Below are 19,373 nucleotides of genomic sequence, written 5' to 3'. Positions count from 1 at the left end.
TTCAAGGCAGAGTTATATATAATAAATTATTAATGGCCATGAAACTGCTATCAGTAGGCTTCAGGACAAATTACATGACTTTAACCTTTCAAAGGGACTTTGTTCCAATTCTTCAGGCAAATACTTTCAAGATGGATCAAAGTAGGGCAATAGCAATGTTTCAAAAATATTTTGGAAATTTAGACACTTCTCCCCTCACAACAGAGCAATACCATATAGTAGTAGCTGACATTGATGTAACACCTCAAAAATATGAATATGTATAATAAAGTACAAGTAATTTTCTTTTTACTTAACCGTGGTAAAAACAAGCATCTACTTGTCATTTTCCACCTGCTTCTCAAAAGAAATCACTGTATGTAGCCTGAGAACACCTGGTGATGTCTCTTCCAGCGATTTAACAGGGGACAGGAAACAAAACTGCTTTTTCTAACTGAAGTTTGTTCCACACAGAGTGCAACTCAAATCTTTGAAGGTCCTTGGAAAATATGGATAAAATTGATAGATTGTTTTGCTATTACAAGTTACAGCTCTGGTACATTTCAAAAACAACTAGTTTTGCAGCAGTTTACTGCTGAAGAGCAGGCAATACCTCCGAGGTGTACATTGCATACACACTTTGGAACTGCAGAGGTGTTTCTGTCCGAGCCTTCTTTTAAGCCAGAAAAGGGCAGAGCAGCACAGCACGTCCACTTGTTTGCTTTTCCATTAACAAGATTCCTCGTGTCACTACAGCTGGCTGTGTCCACAGTGGTGACTGGCAAAAGCCGTACAGTTTTTATTACTTGCACAGAAAGGAGATTGCACAAAGGCTATTTTAAGATCTGAATACTTAGATCTCAAAATATGGTTAATTTGACCATTGAAGAACTAGCACTGTTCTAGAGTTCCAGCATTCTTCAAGCAGGACACCTTCCCCAGAAAATCCGGAAGGACCTTAAGAGATACCAAGGACTTTACCATGCAATAGCTTACATTTCAGTTTTGTTCCAAACTATGTTTGATGCTTGTATGACCCAATTCTAGGAATTTGCCTTTTCTCTAGTTTCTCTTTGAAATAAAATTAACAAATGCAGGTTTGTGTATATACAAAACCCAAAAACCATCCACAGTTTTTTCACACACATAGCCCTGTGACTTCTCTGGCTATTTCCTGTAGAACTATTTTTCTGACATATTACAGTCTTAGGCATTTAGCACACTAACAAAAGTGATTTGATTAACAAAAATCCAGGTTTTTTCATCATAGTCACTCAAAATTCAAAGTGCACATAGTGCTCCCCATGTAAGATTGAACATACACTAAAAATAAAAACTTTGTATCATTAAAACATTGCCCAGATTTAAGAAAGTGAATAGTTCATTCTGTCATCTGCATCTTCAATGTATCATTTAATTGATTAACAAGTGACTTCCCAATCCTCATCTCAGGAGTTGATATTAGGCTGCCTCAAACTCTGCAGTCTGTTATTGGTAAGAAGACAGGAGATACACAAGGGCTCACTGTAATGCAAATTCCAAATCTAATTCCCTGGGACAATCATCATGGATGGACCCTGCCCTCCTGGTTCCTCCTCATCACTTAACACATGATTTGTTCACTACAAGAAAGCAACTTACCTGAACAGATCCAGAATGTCTCCTCCCACGTGAAGTCCACTCTTGGCACCCACACATCCCACCCGGGATGCTTTAGGGCAATAGTCACCAGGCTGCCCTGGGGGTGCACGTGCTGGTGTCTCCTCTGTTCCCAGCTCCCCTCGGCACCTCCCCAGAGAGAGGTGGCCTCAGCATCACCAAAGTGTCCCCCAGTCACAACACCACGGTGAGAGAATATGATGGTGCATTAACAGAAACACATCAGGAGGGAAAGGGGAGACACAGACCACAAAGGCAGGCCTGAAGGGACACTGTGCTCTGTTGCATCTCAGTCTGTGCCCCAGGCTCCTGAGCTTCCACTACTTCTCTGTAGAGCCCAAACACTCCCTCCTCACTAAAGGATATTTTTCAAAAAGCTGGTCTTTTAAGACACTGAAAGCCAGAGAAACTACTGCTCTTGGCAGGTTCTTCCAACAGTTAATCACCCATGTGCTAAAAATGTATGTTTATCTTCTCATTTGAATTTGTCTAGCCTGAGACAAATATTTATACTCTTCTTCCAAACAAGGAGACCTTTAATACGCACAGTTTTTTCTTACTGGTGTACACATTTTTTTAGAATCAGAGTGGAATTTGGCACAGCATCCTCAGGCTGCAGAAGCACCTCCCTTGCCTGTGCTGGTGGGCAAAGAAGCCTCCAGAGCAGCCCAGAGGCTGGGCCAGCAGAGAACAGGCAGGGTGAAGAGGAGAAGAGGCAAACGGCCCCCGCTTCTGCATTCACTGGGGTAACTCGTGACTGTGTTTTCCTGATGAGAAAGGCAAAGGCCAGACGAGGAAAAAAAGCCCTTGAAATTTATCTCAACAGCACAAAACAGACTGCATTGTTTTCCTGCTTTTCCCTGACTGGTTTCAAGGATCTTAAGATTTGCTGTTCTTCTCAGGGCTAAAACATCCAATCCCAGAAAAGATGGAAGTAGCACTAGAGGTGCTTAATGAAAGAAACATTTTGGTGCTGGTTCTAACTCTGAAGGTGAATCTCCCCTAGAGAAAAACCTTCCTTCTCTTTGCACTCACCCAGGAGCTCAGTCAAAAACTGAGGGCAGGAGGTTTGTTAACCCTACTCATGCTTGGAGGCAATATCAGTTACAGCCAAACCAGCTTTAAGTGAATTTAGCCCTCTGCTGCTCTCCTGAATTGCCAGCTCCCGGTTTGTGTGGAAGAGATAACACCCTTTCATCACTGAAGTGCAGTATATTTGGTGGTAAGGACCTGACTGCATTTCCCGTAAACTCCAGCATAAGAAAAGTATACACTGAGATTAGCAGACTAATTCTGGGGATGTCTGAGTGAGTACTTAGCAGGGCATGTCCAAATAACTCAAAGCATCTAAGTGACTTCTGAGGAGAGGCAGTGTTACTAGAGAGAGTGTGGCCAAAGTCCTCTGAAGACAAAAGGCTTAGTCCTCTGCCTCTGGCTCAGACAGGCTGCGGGACAGGCTGAGCCTTGGCTATGTAAGTTTTCTCCATTTTCCTCCAGAAATACCTTCCTAGAGAAGTCCAAAGCAATTTTAGTCTAGCTCCTCCTGGAAGAATGAGAGAGACTGATACTAAAGGATATGCTCTTTCACAAAAGGAAGGCACAGTGCTCTGTTGCTGAGTATGACAAATATCACACCAGGATGACAGATTTAGTTTCTGTAAGAAGTAAAAGGCAGCCTCCAACTACATGTCAAGTAACAAAGTTTGCCAGAGGTGGCTGTGGTGACAGTTACTCAAATGTGTCATAAATTAGCAAGTTAATCTTACTCCATATATCAGTTACAAAGATTAACACAGACATGACATGTATTTCTAGAGGGGAATTGGAAGACTGATGGGGCTGCCCAGCTTCTCTACCAGGTATCACAAAGCCTCCACAGCCTTATGACTTCTGTTTTTTACCAGGAGGTAAACTCCCCTCCTGGACCACAATTCAATCAAGCTTGTGACTGCAACCAAGACAGGAGATTCCAGAGCTACTGCTCTGCATCTTCAGTTGGTTTAGTAATACCTTCAACCAACTCCATTACAGACACAGGCAAAATAATTCTCTCTTCTGGCCATCAGGAAAGTGTGTTCCACAAAATGAATTCTATGACCAGTCACCCTGGCTGGATTCCTCTCCCATACTAGTAACTCAAATTATTTCACAAGTAAGAACAATGCAGAAGATTCCACAGTTGACTTTTAACAGTCAAGAAAAGGAGGAACTGAAGCTTTCCCAGTGAACTGTCATTTGTCACATCTCATACCAGACTGGCATCCTTATTTGAATTTTTACAAACCAGGTGTATTTAATCTCTCTCAGAATTCATGAAAGGATGCAGGTTTATTTTCGCTGCTGGTAAACTTTTGGGTTTCATTTTTTTCTTATTTTTATAAAATTCCTTTAAAGCTGGCTTCATCAAAAACAACAGATGAAAGAGACCTCATCTGTGATTCCGCAGTAAGGATAAATTATAGGACAAAGCAAAGTTTTAAGAGTTATTACTGGAAGCTTCTAAAAATCTATTTTCTTGATTGTCAATTTTAAGTCAAGCTCAAAAATGATCTATTTTTAGTGAGTTTAAAATGAACTCAATATGCTGCAAAAGCTGACATTATTGTAAAACCCAGATAACTAAAGACACAATTCTGCTTAATAGCATCCTTCTAATAAAATGTTTTACTTCTCAATTAAATACACTTTAATCCCCACAATGACATTTCGAAGCTGGCGTCTTCTCAGGCAGAAGTGTTCCGCTCCCTTTATTTAGAAGGTAATTAGCACCGAGGCCATCAGTGCAATCTCCCTCTCACCATGACATCCCAGCTCTCAGACCTGGGCACTATCACACCCTGCATATCTCCTGGCCATGGTAAGCATGGCAGGGCACAGGGTACTCGTGTGCGTTTTTGATTAACTTTCTACCAGCTGTTTTAAGTAAGATAACACCTAACACAGTGCTGAGTCTGCCAGAACAGTTTTCAGAGAAGTTTCAGTGAGTGTGAATCAGCAGCAGCTTGTCTAGGTTCAGGGTTATAGCTCTGATCATCACAGGACTTTATTTCCATTTTTTTCATCTCAAACGTGAGGTTTACTGTTTTTTGAATGTATGACCTATGTAGCAGGGCACGTACCAACCACCTTCATCTCTAACCTTTAGGAGTGCACGTCACTCAACAACCAACTCTAGCCAAGGTGTTTTTTCCAAATCCAAAGCAGACCAAGCAGTAAATCCACTAGAAAACTATAAATTCAAAAGGTATGGTTTGCAACGCTCACGAAGTAAACATGCTTCTTGCCAACACTATTGCAACAAAGGGACTATTTTGGCATTTGGGGTGGAAGGTAAGTTTTGTACCCAAGACAACCACTTGAAAACAAGCAATAACAACAAACCCCAAACTGTTTATGTTGAGTACTGTGTAAAGCAAGGCTGTGGTCACAATTCAATCCCAAAGTAAACAAGACCAGAGGGAGCAGCAGACAGTGCAAACAAGCTTTCTTTTCTTATGTTAAAAAAACCAAAGTCTCAAAGTTTGGTTACTGCTGGCTGGCAGATTACTGATGTCCGTATTGCCACTACCCTGTAAGAACACCGCAACTTAAAAATAAGACTTAATACCAAGAGACATCCAAAAATCACAACCAAAGAGATAAGTTTTCCAAAAGAACTAAGAAACGCTTCCACAAAAAGGTTAACAAGTATTCTAAGTTAAAGCACCGCACTAACATTGAGCACTTCTCCAAGGTTCTCTGACCACGAGCACCAAACAGCTGCCGCATTCACTTTGCAACACAACCACCTTTAGAAACACTACCCTGTTACAACCACAGATTAAACTCAGGTAAAACAGGCAATAAGCTCACTTCTCAGACAGAACAGAAACAGATTCAGGAACAGAACTCCCATTTCCAAAAATACAAAATAAAACTTCATCACTGGACCACCCTAGAGATGATCTGGAACACAGCACAGTTAGATACAAAAGACAAACCTCCAGTTCCACCTGACACCAAAACACTGGAGGCAAGGAAACAAGATAGCCAAACACAACCAATGACAAGTGAGTTCATCAATTAATCACAAGTTGATGCAACATCCACCTTACAAATGCAATGCACACGCTCTGCAGAGCAGCTTTGTCCACTGTACCACAGAACAACACCTCAGATTCCCAACAGAGAAGGTATTGTGAGAACTGAGAACATCGAGAGCTGCAACCATTGTAAAATGTGAAGCAAAATCCCAGACTTGCTCAGTAAAGCCAAGTGGAATGTGTGGGTGCCATGCAATCTAGAGAGGAACTCGAGTTAGTGCAGTGCACTGAAATTGCTGCCATGCACAAGGGACCAAAGAGGGGCCAGGAGGAAGCATTACAAAGTTATTGTATCCACCAATGAACTTTGAAGCAGAGTATGAAAGAGTAAATGGCTTAGCGGGTTCAGAAACTCCATCTTAAGTTTTTCCAAACCACTGGAAGAATCTGAATTTAAATGGCATGGTGTCCCTAAACATTCAAAATTAATCCCTCATGTATGAAGAAATGGCACTTTTAATCCAACAGCACCTGGTTTTGAAAGCTGCCTCATCCCACCATACATTCAATGTTTAGCATTTAGTAGAATTAAGAACCTTTGTTTTTACTATTTTGTACTATTTTGGCCAAAATTGAAGTGTAAGGAAATTTTCTGCCCTCAGTGAGCCACCACTTCTACTAAATAGGTCTTGTATGTCCATGCAAATTGCATATTCGAAAGGAACAACAAAATTTTTTTCAAAGCAACCTAGTAAGTGAGTTCAACAGAAAATAATTAAATTCAGGAGAAGAAATTCCTAATATGTAACAGGAATAATTTTAAATGACTTCACAGGAAACACAGAATGTGGATTTATTTTGTGTTTAAAAAATGAAGCTGGATGCAAGAAGCATTTAAAAAAAGCTGGATGTGGTGTTACCAACCTGTCTTCTAAATGCTAGAAGAGATGGAGACTGTTTGGTTTAGATCAAGTGTAAGTCTTTTACATCTGTAACTGAAGTGCCAGTCCAATGACGTACTTGGACCAAGACCATCTACCCAGTGCAACCCCCAGCCTGTGCAAAGGCTGGTGTGTGGGTATCTCACCACTGCAGGAATTTCTACTGCCTAATTCTGCCTTCTGCTGACTCATTCCTTGTGTTTTGACAGTTTCTGTCTCTACCAAGAAAGTGCAGCACTGCCACTTTACTGCTGCATTCTGTCCAGCTTTGTCTGACAACCAGCCTCGGGATTTGAAGGCAGAACAGAGACTGTCCAAAACACTGGATGCTGAGCATGTTGACAGTGCTAAAAGATTTCATTCTGGACCCCTGGAGTGACCTGTTTATGTGTAACACTGCGAGAAGGACCACACTTTTCTAGGCAAGAAGATTAAGACAAGCACATGGGTACAGATTTAAGACTGGCAGCTGTGCCACCCAAATTGTGTTCTTAATGTGAGTGAGGGAATTTACATGTTAAAGATGGCCTGGGATTAAACCAGAAGGTGAAGTTTGGCAGTTTAATGTAAAACCTATGGGTGTCCACAAGAAGGCATTCAAACTCAACTCCAGATTGTCCTAATTTTATTTGACGTGGTTAATCAATTTTGAAGCACTTTTTTACAGTTTACATAATTTAAAGGAGTTCACTGTGTCCTATAAATTAACATTTCTAATAACTCAAGACATCACAACAAAGCCAGATTTTGAAATAAATTGCCTGTTTAGTTATCTGGATCAAGAAGTAACATACATGGGGAAATCAAAAACAGCATTAACAAGAAAGAACTGTTTAGTTCTAAACTGAGTTTGTGCTTCTACACCAGAAACCCAACACTGAAGTAACAGGAATTCTGCAAAGAACTCGAGAAGGTACGTAACTTCTTTAGTCCCAAAACAAAATCACATATTTGTTTCTTCTTCTACAGGTTACTTTGTTTGGCTCTATCAAATTAGCATTAATGGTAGAGGGACAGAAGCACAATATAATAACTGCTGCAAATTTCTTTCTTTTGTTGTTGGTTTGGCTTAAGTTGAGATGGTTTTCCTTCATAATAAACAAGAGCACATCTTTTCAGCATGTTTAATACTCAACACACACTTGTTAGTACAAAGCAGATGGTGTTCAGCATGAAGGCATTGGGTGATCATTTGAAAACACCATGCTTTTTTTTTTTTTAACACTAAGCCACCCTGAAGAGTTTTGTGAGAGCCAGATGTTCAAAGCTGGGGCACAGATGAGAACTGCCCATCTGTGATTTGTGCATGGAACTACCCAGAGCCTGCAGCTGTGAACAAGTGCCATTAGTTACTCGCATGCTTTGTCGGTGACACACCAAGTCATCTCTCACTGAACTTTGAAAATCTGGTCTTAGCTACAAATGAACACTTCTCTCACTCCATTAATTGAACAAAGGGCATTAATCCACCTTTTGATTTTGGGTTGAGGACGAAAAATAAGAGAGTGCTAATAATTTAGTACAAATGTTCAAAGTGATTATTATTTGATCACTAAATGGCTAAAAATTTTATCACTCAGAAAGCCTTTTTAAAATTATTAAATGTTTTCCTGCAATTGTGTATTTATGTTCACTGTAGATCATTTTTTTGAAGCCATCTCAGAACTTGAAAGTTTAGAAAACTTTCTAAAGTTTCTAAAACATTGTTAAGCCTCACTAGGGTAAAAGATGGAGTTAGAGAGTCAGCTTCTGAATGCTTCTTAAAAATAGGTGCTTCAAATACAGGTTTAGAAAAGAAATTAAAAATCATGTTTTCAGTCACACTGAAGAAAACATCTGCAAAGAAAAAAGGCCCTCATCCTTAAGACTGAAGAAAAAGATGGTAAGGAAAAAAAAAAGCACCATTTTCCCAAGTTGCCCAAATCACACACAGACACAAGAAGGTTACAAATGCCATTCATGAAAGAATGCACCACAAACATCAGCATTTATTCATTTTGAATTTTTTTTAGCAAATGACAAAAGACTCAGCTCACTGGCTTCACTTTTGTTTACCTTTTGCTTACATTACACATTTAAACATTTGTCAAAACTTACTAAGTTGTCTGCAGTCATGCACAACTAGAAAACATCCTTAATTTATTTAAACCAGAAATGCATTACCAGAAATGTATTAACATTGTTCACTACTAAACATTAAAAAAAAAAAAGTTGAAATCATTAAAAAGGTTATCCTGGAACTTTTAACTTCACAGCAGACTTAAAACTACTAATTGGCTCACATTTCAAGTTGGAAAAAGCAAGATTCATGCTAGTGTTAGTGTACATCTCGCCCTAGCACTACTGAAGGATCATGGTTCACCTTGATCACAGATAAGAAAAGAAAAGTGCATACAGAAGTTTACAACAATTTTAAGGACAAAAAATGGTCCAATTGATGTGGTCCCAACAATTAACTCAAAAGTCTATGACAAATACGAGCTTCCGTGAGCTACTTATACTACTTAAGATTGAGTACGGATATACAGAAAGTTGAATTCATTTGAAATCTTCAAAAAATGTTCCTGTCAATCCTCAAAGGGTGGCTGTTATAGCTTAAAATTTCTGTTAAATGCGTGCGTTGAATTACTTGTTATCCAAGCGTAGCAGCTGCTCCTTACCATTTATTGTTAGCGACCTTAACTGGCCATCTTCTTCAACTTCTACTCTCTCTTGTCCATTCTCAACAATCCTGCAGGACAAAAACATCATGAGCCATTTTAAAGCACTGTAAGCAGTTTCAAACACACCCCAGACCTTGGTTTTAGATGAGGAACTGTAACACAGCATGGCCTGCTCAACGCAGCTGCAGTTGTCAGGCTTTTGTATTTACCAGTGCAGGAGCTGCAACCAGTAACCATCTTCATCTCCCCACCAATATTGCTTATTTATAGCAGGAAATTCTTTATGGAAATTGGAATCCTCCAGTTTGTAGAGTTCACAGTCACTGCTGCCACCTCACACCCTGCCACAATTGTGCTGACACGAGACTCGGTTATCTGGAACTCAGTATCTTGATGTTACACTTAGTTCCTATCCATTTGTTAAATGCACAATACTCTAGATATAATCACAATTTTGCATGACACAAGGCACGCCAGACAGCCTTCAGCCCACTTCTAATTGGATCAGAGCAAGGAATTTATAGACCTACTATATACCAAGTTTATGACCATCACATATAGCACAAAATTCAAGTATCCCTGACTGGAAAGAGGGATTATTAAAGAGCTTTGTGGGTTTGGGCTTTTTATGCTTGTTTCTTTTAGAAATGGAAAGATAAGGAATGTATAATTAGTTTTAGCACACTTAATTTATGCCTAAATTTTAGCCACGTGGGAATTCTCCCTTCATGATTCAAATCTGGAAACCACATGGATGAATACAAAATTTTCAGGCGATCAGACTTGTTGAAGAAAACACACCCATATTAAAAAGAGAGGGAACAGCTTCTTGCCCAAAGCAAAATATTACTCAGAGAAGATTTTCATTGGGTATGCTGGGATATGAATCTTCTTCAGGCTCAGCTGCTTTGTGGGCAGATACTCTACAAAGCAACAGGACTTCTCAGAGACAGTGAATGTGTCTTCTTAGATGTGGCTAACCACGTTTCTTGTTTCTCCCCTCACTTCCTAGATATGGTAACAAAGATATGACAGCAGCATACCTGATATAGCCTTTTTCTTAATATTAAAATAAACTTTTGCACAAACACTTTTTGGTCTCTCCCATCTGGCATAATTCCCTCAAAACTTTTGAGGCACTTCTCAGATTTTTCTGGAATACACTCACAGAAAAATATCATGACCACACCAGCACGTGACAGAGGCTGCTTTCAAGTGGTCAAGATGACAGGAACTCTCCAATACAACAAGACACAGAAGAGCCTTGCACTTGGAAGTGTGGGACACAAGTTACTAGACAAAATAAATTTGTCCTCCCTTGCTTTTCCGTAAGTTTTACTAAGTACTGAAATTACATTTAACTGCTTTTCAGTACTCCTGTAATTTACTGATCATGATGTTCCATGTAGGTTATTCTCCAGCTAACTAAGATTTCTATTTGTCACATGCAGTGATTTCCCCATCACAAGCACAAAATGGCAAGAAGGTGTGTTATAGCACTTGAAAATTCACTTTCTAACAAACAGAACATTTTTCTCTGAAGCACACTTCAGTTGCTTATTTTACTTAACAGGCAGAAGAAAATTACTACAAAGACTTCACTCAAACACTGCCTAGGAAAGCAAACTAGAGGAAGTCACAGGGAAAACTTTTTCATAATGTCTGCAAAATGAAAAGTCTTCCCAAACCCCAGTTAAAAGCTTCACAATCAGTAGAAACCAAGCATGTGTTTCCTTTACATAAATTCAAGTTGACTGGGCAGACAGTAGTCAAGGATCATAACAAAAGAAGCAGCACTAAACAAGATGTTCTGAAGGCCTGCAGAGCTCCAGCTCCAGCATTAAGCAACTCAGTAACACCAAGAAGAGTCAGAGAACCCAAAAAAACCTTTCAAAATGTTTTTAAGCATTTAGAGAAATCCAACTAATATAATGAACAGAACAACAAAAGTAAAAAAAACATACATAGATGTGTTGCTGTATGTTCATGTGCAAAGATATAGTAGATTTATATGCATGTAATTATAGCTTGTAAGTCTCTACACACAATTTCACAGAAATATATTTACCACTTACCTCTTTGTAGTAATTTTTCTGCCATTAATTATTTTAGTTGAGGTTGATACTGATTTGAAGTTGCCCATCCCACTGCCACCAAAAGACGTAGAGGAGAACGACGAAGTGAGGCCTCCATGTCCCAGAGAACCAAACGAAGTAAAACCTATTGGAAAAGAAGGAATTGGACTAAAAATGTTTTTTTTTCCATTGTGGGATCCAAATTTATCATCCCCCCAGACTACATCCAGTTTCAGGATGCCCTTGGTTGCCTCCACACAGGATCAGCAATTAGATGTTATTAAACACCAGAGAGAATAAAACCCAACTCCAGCCCCATCTGTTTCTCTCACATGGACCCACAGTTCCAGTTCCAAACGCACAGCACTGTCCAAACCCCCTGTCAGCTCCTCCCCTGAAAGGCTCTCAGGCTTGTCTGCTGAACACAACCACTGCCCCTTCCCTCCACTCAGGGTAAACCACCAACCCTACTGAGTTTGACCACCTGCTTTGGTGCAGCTGTTGGGGCTCCCTGGGCTGGCAAACACAAGTCCTGTGTCAGTAACATCCCACCCAATTCCCAGAATCCTGACACTCTAAGGGATGCTGCCTGGCAGCAGCTCTCAGCAACCTCCAGACACACAGACAGGTCAGCAGCCAAAGTGACCACCCCAGTCTAAGCAGTACCATGGGGTTTAGGCACACATTTTTTCCAGGATATTTTCAGGACCTAAAAGCCATCACACTCCCAACACCTAAAAAGCAAACAGAACAAAAACAGTCCTAAAGCTGTAGATACTGCAGTACTAAAATCAAGAACACAGTTAAGTTCTACTTCTCAGAGTTGTCTTCACTTTCATGAACTTTCAGGTAGCTCAAATACTGTAACTGTAGTTTTATTTACATTCACACCTTACAAAGAGAGCTTAATTTAAACAGACAGCCCCAGAATTTCCTGAATGGAGAAGGCAGCTTATTATACCATGATCCTTTGAGCACCAAAACCACATTCCTTCTTAAATGTTGTGATGTTTACCTGTGTCAAATGGAGTAAAACCACTTCCAAAAGCAGGGAATCCACCAAAGGCAGAGAAAAATGATCCACCACCTCTGCTTCTGCTTCCCCTTGGACCCCGTCTGCCCCCGAAAAAGTCCTCAAAAGGGTCTTCTACAAAACAGAAGACAACATTTAAGAGGTCAATATTACTGAGTGATTCTGTATTTAATCATTAGGGATTCTTTGTGAAGAAAGAAGACATTTCTTGTTAGACATAAAATTCTTCCTTTGAAATATTTGATGCCACTGAACTAACAGTCCCCCAAAGGTAATGCCTATGATCCTTCAGGACTAAATTCTGCTTCACTTATGGACCTAAAAATAATTATTCGTATATAAAAAGTAGTTGATTTCCTTATTTTAGCTGTTTAGCATTAAAAACCATTAAACCTAATGTAAAATATTGCACACAGGTCCCTCAACTTTCTCACTTATTTCTATTCAAGATTTATTGTGGATCACCATGATACGTCTCTGAAAAGTAACTTCCAGATAGGTTATACTAATTATTGCAATACAAAAACAGCAGCCAGGGATTGATGACTCATAATCCTGAAGTGTTCCAAGTGTTAATTTTAGCACTTGCCACATTAGATGCTTCAAACACATCTTCTCATGCACATTTAGGCAGCAAAGTACCCAACTTTACACAAGGTGTCCCAAAGAGGCATTTAGTCCATGCCGAGCAGGAGGAAGGAGGGGGGAAACAGAGAAAAGAGATCACGGATAAAATGCTATTTCAAATTCAAGTTCCACTGTTACATCATTCAGAACAGCTGTTGTTCCATCTCAATCAGGAAGACAATAGTCACTTTGAAAAAAAAGAAAAAACAAAGGAGGGTGTTGTGCTACAGGACAGAACACCAGACACCTATATGAGCAATTTTTATTTACTTTATCACGTTTTCCTAAAAATTGTTTTTTTCTATTTCTCTTGTGGCAGAGAACATAAAACAGATACTCAGTAAACATAATACTTTCATTAAAACCAGAAAAGTTTAGGAACTACAGCCACTCTTTTCACCAACGACAGCTCTCCCACGTGTACAGCACTCATGATTTTACTGAGTTTTCCAAGTAGGGATTCAATATTAAAAAAGTAACAGTCTGAAACACTGCTGAGAATAAGCTCTTGGTGAAACATGCAAGAATTGGTGATAGCAACAGAAGTATGAAAGCAAGGACAGACTTGTAACTGCAGGACTGCTCAGGACTACAAATGACAAAGGGAACATCAGAAATAGAGTGTTTATTCCACCTCTGGTATCCCCACAAAAATCCAAGCTGACTTATGACAAATCATCAAGTTAATGCAATATGCATCATGCATCATTAAGTAATCAGTATGATAATAAGAATATGTAAGTTACCATCTGGTTTATGTGCAATTACTTGAATGTGAAATGTCACAGTGTATTTATGCTGAACAGGGGCAGCCTCTGAGGGTCTGACACTCCCATCAGCAAAGGCATAAAATGACAAAATCAACCAGAAAATAACTCCACTCCTTCCCTTGCTTCCACACTTAATGAATCAACACAGGACAGAACTTCTATCTTCCATACACTGCACTAGGATACTGCAAGATTTTTTCTACCTCAGACGCTTTTTGTTTTGCAATTTCGTTTTTTCCCCATGTAAAACCAGTTTTCCTCAATATTAAAATGACCTGTTAGTACCTTTATAGAAATCAAACCAGCAGGTGGGCATGGAAGGATAGGGATTATTATAATTTCCAAAACAACCACTGTGCCAGTTTTAAAAAAAGGCTGGTTTGTCAGTCTGGCATATCAACCAGCAAGTAAGACCACTGCAGTAATTGTTTTGTAGTCCAGCTTATCCTCACTGGAATGACTCACAGGTTCACTATGAAGGTCATTCACTCACGTGTGCAAATCATCCATATTATATTACTCCCACTGTTAAGCTTTCTATTTATAATCCAAATTTTCCTGTTACCTGGAGTTTGAATAAAAACAAAGCAACTCATCACACAGGCTTCAAGTTTTTAATCTCCCCCAAGCATATCAGCCTGTTCTGCAAGTGACTCTCTCCTCCTCAGCACAACAGCTGCAGAAACACAAAGTTATTTAAGGGAGGACCACAGAGATCCCTGATGTCAACCCAGTTTGCCACACCAAAACCTAACTGAAACCTGGACATGCCTTACTAGCCCCTGGCAAGCCTGCACACCTGGGAGTGTTTAGCCTGGAGGAGGCTCAGAGGTGACCTCAGCACTGTCTAGAACTACCTGAAGGGAAGTTCTGGCCAGGTGGGGGTTGGTCTCTTCTCCCAGGCACTCAGCAATAGGACAAGGGGGCACGGGCTCAAGCTCTGCCAGGGGAAATTGAAGTTGGAGATCAGAAAAAAATTCTTTCCAGAGAGAGTAATCAGGCATTGGAATGGGCTGCCCAGAGAGGTGGTGGATTCACCATCTCTGGAGGTTTTTAAACTGAGATTGGCTGTGGCGCTGAGTGCCATGATCTGGTAAACGGACTGGAGTTGGACCAAGGGTTGGACTTGATGATCTCTGAGGTCTTTTCCAACCCAATCCATTCTATGATTCTATGATTCTCTGGTGGACTGTGGAATGCTCAGCAGGACGGATTAGGCAGACAGGAAAAGGGGTAGGACCTTTCAGAGAAAGTATTTCTTTATTATTTTGACAGCCAGACAGGTACAGCAGGCAGTAGAAAAAAACAAGCCAAAAACATTGAGATAAGGCAGGAAGAGGCTGCTGCACTATCATCTGTTGTATCTACCACCACACACATTAACAGGGCAACCTCTCAGCTACTCAGACCCTGTTCATGCATTTAGTCCCTAAATCAGGGTGATTAATTGCACCACTCAGGAAAATAATAACATTTCAGCTTTGTAGATCTATTGCTGTGATTTAGCAGAACCTTTCCATCCCTGATAACCTTTTCACAAGGAAGGTTTTTTACAAACAGTTTAAACGCAGGGGTTTGGGGTTTTTGAAGACAAGTCTTATTATAGTCACTTTGGTGCTTAAATCCAATTTTTATTGAATATTAGAAGCATATCAGATTAACAAAACTAAGCACTAAAAAGAAAAAACCCACACATACATAAAAAACATCAGGGCCTTTCTAAAAAGTGAAAATACTACATAAATACTATTTAAAAGCTTCAGAAAACCAAAATGTTAAACTACTGTCACTTCAGAGTATTACTAAATACTAAATTCAGTTTATTGTAACTCAGATATTATCAGAAGTTTATGGGAGGATAGACTGTTGGATTCAGTTTCAATAAAAATGCTGGACTGTATTTCTGATGCAAAATTTGTGGTGCTGTCAAAACAGCAAAGATTGCAAGAGAATAAAAGGTGAAATTTCAAGAAAGCCAATGAGACAGACTTCCCATCTATCAACAGCAGATGACATGAAACATTTTGGGAAAGAGGCAAATCCTTAAGCAAAGAACTCATGGTAGCCTGTTACCAAAAGGCCAGGCAAAATTAAGGACTTCAGAACTCTTGCTGTTTATTAGTAGGTAGGAAGATTAGTTACAGAAGCCAGAAAGTTAATATCAAGATGAAAGACTGTACACTAACAAATCCAGCAGAAAATAACTGCACTAGTGGTAACGTTTCCAAAGGAATTTACTTTCTAAGAAAAATGTTTGCTGATTCAAATGCAACAACTGTGTTGTTCCTCTTTAAACCTGCTCCCTGCAAACCATGGAAACTTACATTGTTTTCTGTAGTCAGAGGAAAAGAATTTCACCTCTAAACAGGTCAAATAACAACAACTACTACTGTAATAAATATCTCACTGCAGTTCAAAATAAGGCAGGTCATGATCTCCCCACTCTCCGGAGTTCTCAGCTCTAACACAGAAACAGGATTTTCTCCCTCACAGCTAATTGCAGAATACCACTTAAAAGATGTGATTACTCTCCTTTCCTGCCTTGTGATCACTGAACCAAATAACAAGTTGCATTAACTCACTGAACCAAAAAAAACCACTGAGTTGTTACGTTCTGTTGCCTCCATGAGCTGATCTGATTCAGTGCTGGCAGGAGCTGTATCTCAAAGGGAATGGGCAGGAAGGCACCACACAATTGGGGAGAGAAGAAAGGAGGCAAACCCCAAAATACCTACATTTGAAGTAGTCCATATGACTGTTAGAACTCATAAAATTCATTATAGCAATCTAAGGCATTAGTTGAAATCACACTACATGATAAACTACAAGTGTCACATTTCCTATGGCAGTCACTTCTATCGTGACACTGATATCGTGGCCGTGGCTTGGGCAACTCAATCAGGAGTTGATACTCTGAAAAGAACATCCCCAGATGAAAGAAGTTCAGCCACATCAGTTCGTTGCTAGGACAGTGTGGCTGTAAAAGCAACTGTGCTGGTTACAAGGTAGGGAGAAGCAGAAGTGCCCAAGGATCAAAAGCAGCACAAGAAGATGCTTTCAGTTACAGAACAATGTTATCCCTGACCAGAGTGCAGCACATTCCACTGCAATGCCATCATTCACCTCCAGAAAACGGAAAGTGTTGAGATGAACTGTGTGCTGTCAGCAAATGTTCTCACATGCACATACTGCTGCAGCAGGAGATGTCGATAATCTTACAGGGACAGTTTGTAGAAGAATTTTAGCCTGAAAAAACAGGCTCAGGAACCTCTCACTGCACCCCCTCCCCAGCCAGTGAATGTTCTTCCCTGTGTTCTTTGCCACCAGAGCCACGCCACTGCCCTGCCAGAACACAGCACATGAGCTGTGCCCCCACTGCAGGTGCAGGAGGGTGGCACTTCTGCAGCACAGAGTAACTCAAAGGGCTGTTCAGCCACTACATCAGGGCACAGTCAAACCCAACAGCACCGAGCGGCGCCGCCGTGTTCCAGTGAGCAAAGGCTGCCTGCCCAGCATCCTTCCTTCCTATCCAAGGCAGACTGTAATGACTGTAAAGATCCTGCTGAATAGAGTCTGAAATGCAGGTCTGAGCAACATGTCCATGCAAAAGGTTACAGATATGATACCTACAATAAAACAGAATTCTTGGAGTAGGTGCTTTCCATCCTGTCTCCTATTTGGAAAGTTTCAAAGATGCAGATTTGCAGTAAATACACACAGAACCTCAAGCTACAGCTCTGGAGTGCACCTAGGCAGTAAAAACACACCATCAGAACTGGATGTGCCACAGAAACCTGGAAGCACTTTTCATGGAAATGTTTTCTTCCTTAACTACAAAATAAGCACATTGTTGATGCCGCTTACTCAGGAGACACCAAGATGCTGCTCTAAGCACTGTTGATTCACCAGCCTAATGTTTCAGCAGGGTCTTTGTAATTGCTCATTCTCATAAATTAGATGTCAAACAGATGTTTGCCCCACTTATTAAATAAATTACCAGCAGAAGCATTTGAAAATCTTTCTAATGATACATATCAGAGATCTTGGGATTAGTTATTTTCTAGAAAAAGAAGACTTAAAACAGTACCTTTGAATGCCATTGATACAGTAATTACAAAGATGCAGGAGTGCAGTAATCAGCATTTCAAATGAATGCTCAAATGTTGGAATCTTCCACCACCACTGTATGACCTGCTCTCCTTGTGCTCTGTTCAGCATTTGTCCTCTGACCACTTTTATCAGCCAGCTGCTGTCCAAGGAAACCAAATCAAACCATTTTCTTGGGGACTAACACCCTGAACTAGCTTGGGATGCCCAAGACAAACTCTGGCCAGTGTGCAATCAAACAGCTTTTCAATCTATCTAATGGAACACTAGACAAAGATTAAAGTTTTAAGACAAACATGAAAATTTGGAGCAAGGCCTCCTCCCTCTCCGCAGGAGAAACTGTGTTAGTTTGGCCATGGAGCCACAGCATTCCTTGCTCCTGTTTGATAATGCTGTCTGAGACAAAGCCTGTGTTCCAAAACCCCTCCTTGATCCTATCAAGTTATTTCTGAAAAATTCAGAGTACTGAGATTTGGACCATTCAGGGGGTAATTATGATCTAAGACTGGTGGTTATGAAATGAAACTCTACATTCATACCAAGGCAATGAATGCCCATGCAAATCTCTGAGCACTTCATAAATTACACCAAAAACTGCAAATCTATGTCAACAAAAAGATTAATTACCAAGGAGACACTGCCATACAAGACAGCTTTAACTGAAAGGCACCTCCATTTTCATTTTTAATAACAAATACATTTTGCATGAGTACACCTAAACAACCAATTATCAGAACAAGGATTACACGTGAATTAAAATCATGGTCTGAGTCTTATGCAAATGTGTTGCCACAGCAAGAAAACTTTCTGTCCATGTGACAAATAGGTTGATGAAGGTATCCCATTCCTGAAAAACATCCTAGAACACAGATCGTGAAGAGGTTGCAATGATTAGTGCACACAGAATTCCCTCTTTCCTGGCACATGAAGATTCTGTAGCCTGGATACTCAGAGTAACTCTCTGTACTTTTCCAGAATGCTCCTGCTTCTTTTTACGCAATCAATATTACAGCAGTCAATCTGCAGTAATCCTGTCCTCTGATGGAACCAAACTACACACCAGATAACTGGCTGGCTGACATTCTTTGTGACAAACATTCATATCTAGATAGCTGTATAAAGGTGTTAAGTTTAATTTACCTTTTGTTTCCAAGACCAGATTTTTAAATACCACATAAACCTGGTAACCAGAATTCTCACGGGAAAACTCCACCGAATGCATAGGGGTTTATATGTATTTCCTGGTATTAAATTTAGATGAAAATACATAATGAGTTCTACTTCACAATCTAAGAAAAACATTTAAGACATTTATAAATTACTATCTCCAAATGTAGATTGAGAATAATAAAACATTTAGGAACCACAGCAAAGCGTCAAGACTACAACCAGTGTTGAAAGAGACTCCTCTTGGCCATCAAAGTCTAGAGAGGGAATCCATTGGGAGCAATTTATCACATCACATGAGTAACATGTTCTACTAGGGAGAAAAACATG

At 40.0% G+C, this 19,373-nt stretch overlaps 1 protein-coding gene across 3 annotated transcripts in view; it reads right to left on the bottom strand.

Moving 5' to 3' along the window:
• DNAJB6 (DnaJ heat shock protein family (Hsp40) member B6) overlaps positions 1–19,373 on the bottom strand; it is a 60,422-nt gene that overhangs the window by 21,681 nt on the left and 19,368 nt on the right. For all 3 annotated transcript variants that reach the window (XM_071561155.1, XM_071561153.1, XM_071561154.1), the window contains exons 6-8: positions 12,355–12,486; positions 11,340–11,484; positions 9,262–9,332 (exon numbers count right to left, since the gene is read on the bottom strand). In XM_071561155.1, the coding sequence (XP_071417256.1) occupies positions 9,262–9,332; positions 11,340–11,484; positions 12,355–12,486 (348 nt within the window). The remainder of the gene's footprint in view (positions 1–9,261; positions 9,333–11,339; positions 11,485–12,354; positions 12,487–19,373) is intronic.

Source organism: Pithys albifrons, chromosome 7 (genome assembly GCF_047495875.1).
Source record: "Pithys albifrons albifrons isolate INPA30051 chromosome 7, PitAlb_v1, whole genome shotgun sequence".
Lineage (NCBI taxonomy): Eukaryota > Metazoa > Chordata > Aves > Passeriformes > Thamnophilidae > Pithys > Pithys albifrons.
The sequence above is the reverse complement of the archived record's forward strand: the minus strand, read 5'-3'. Positions and strand labels throughout refer to the sequence as shown.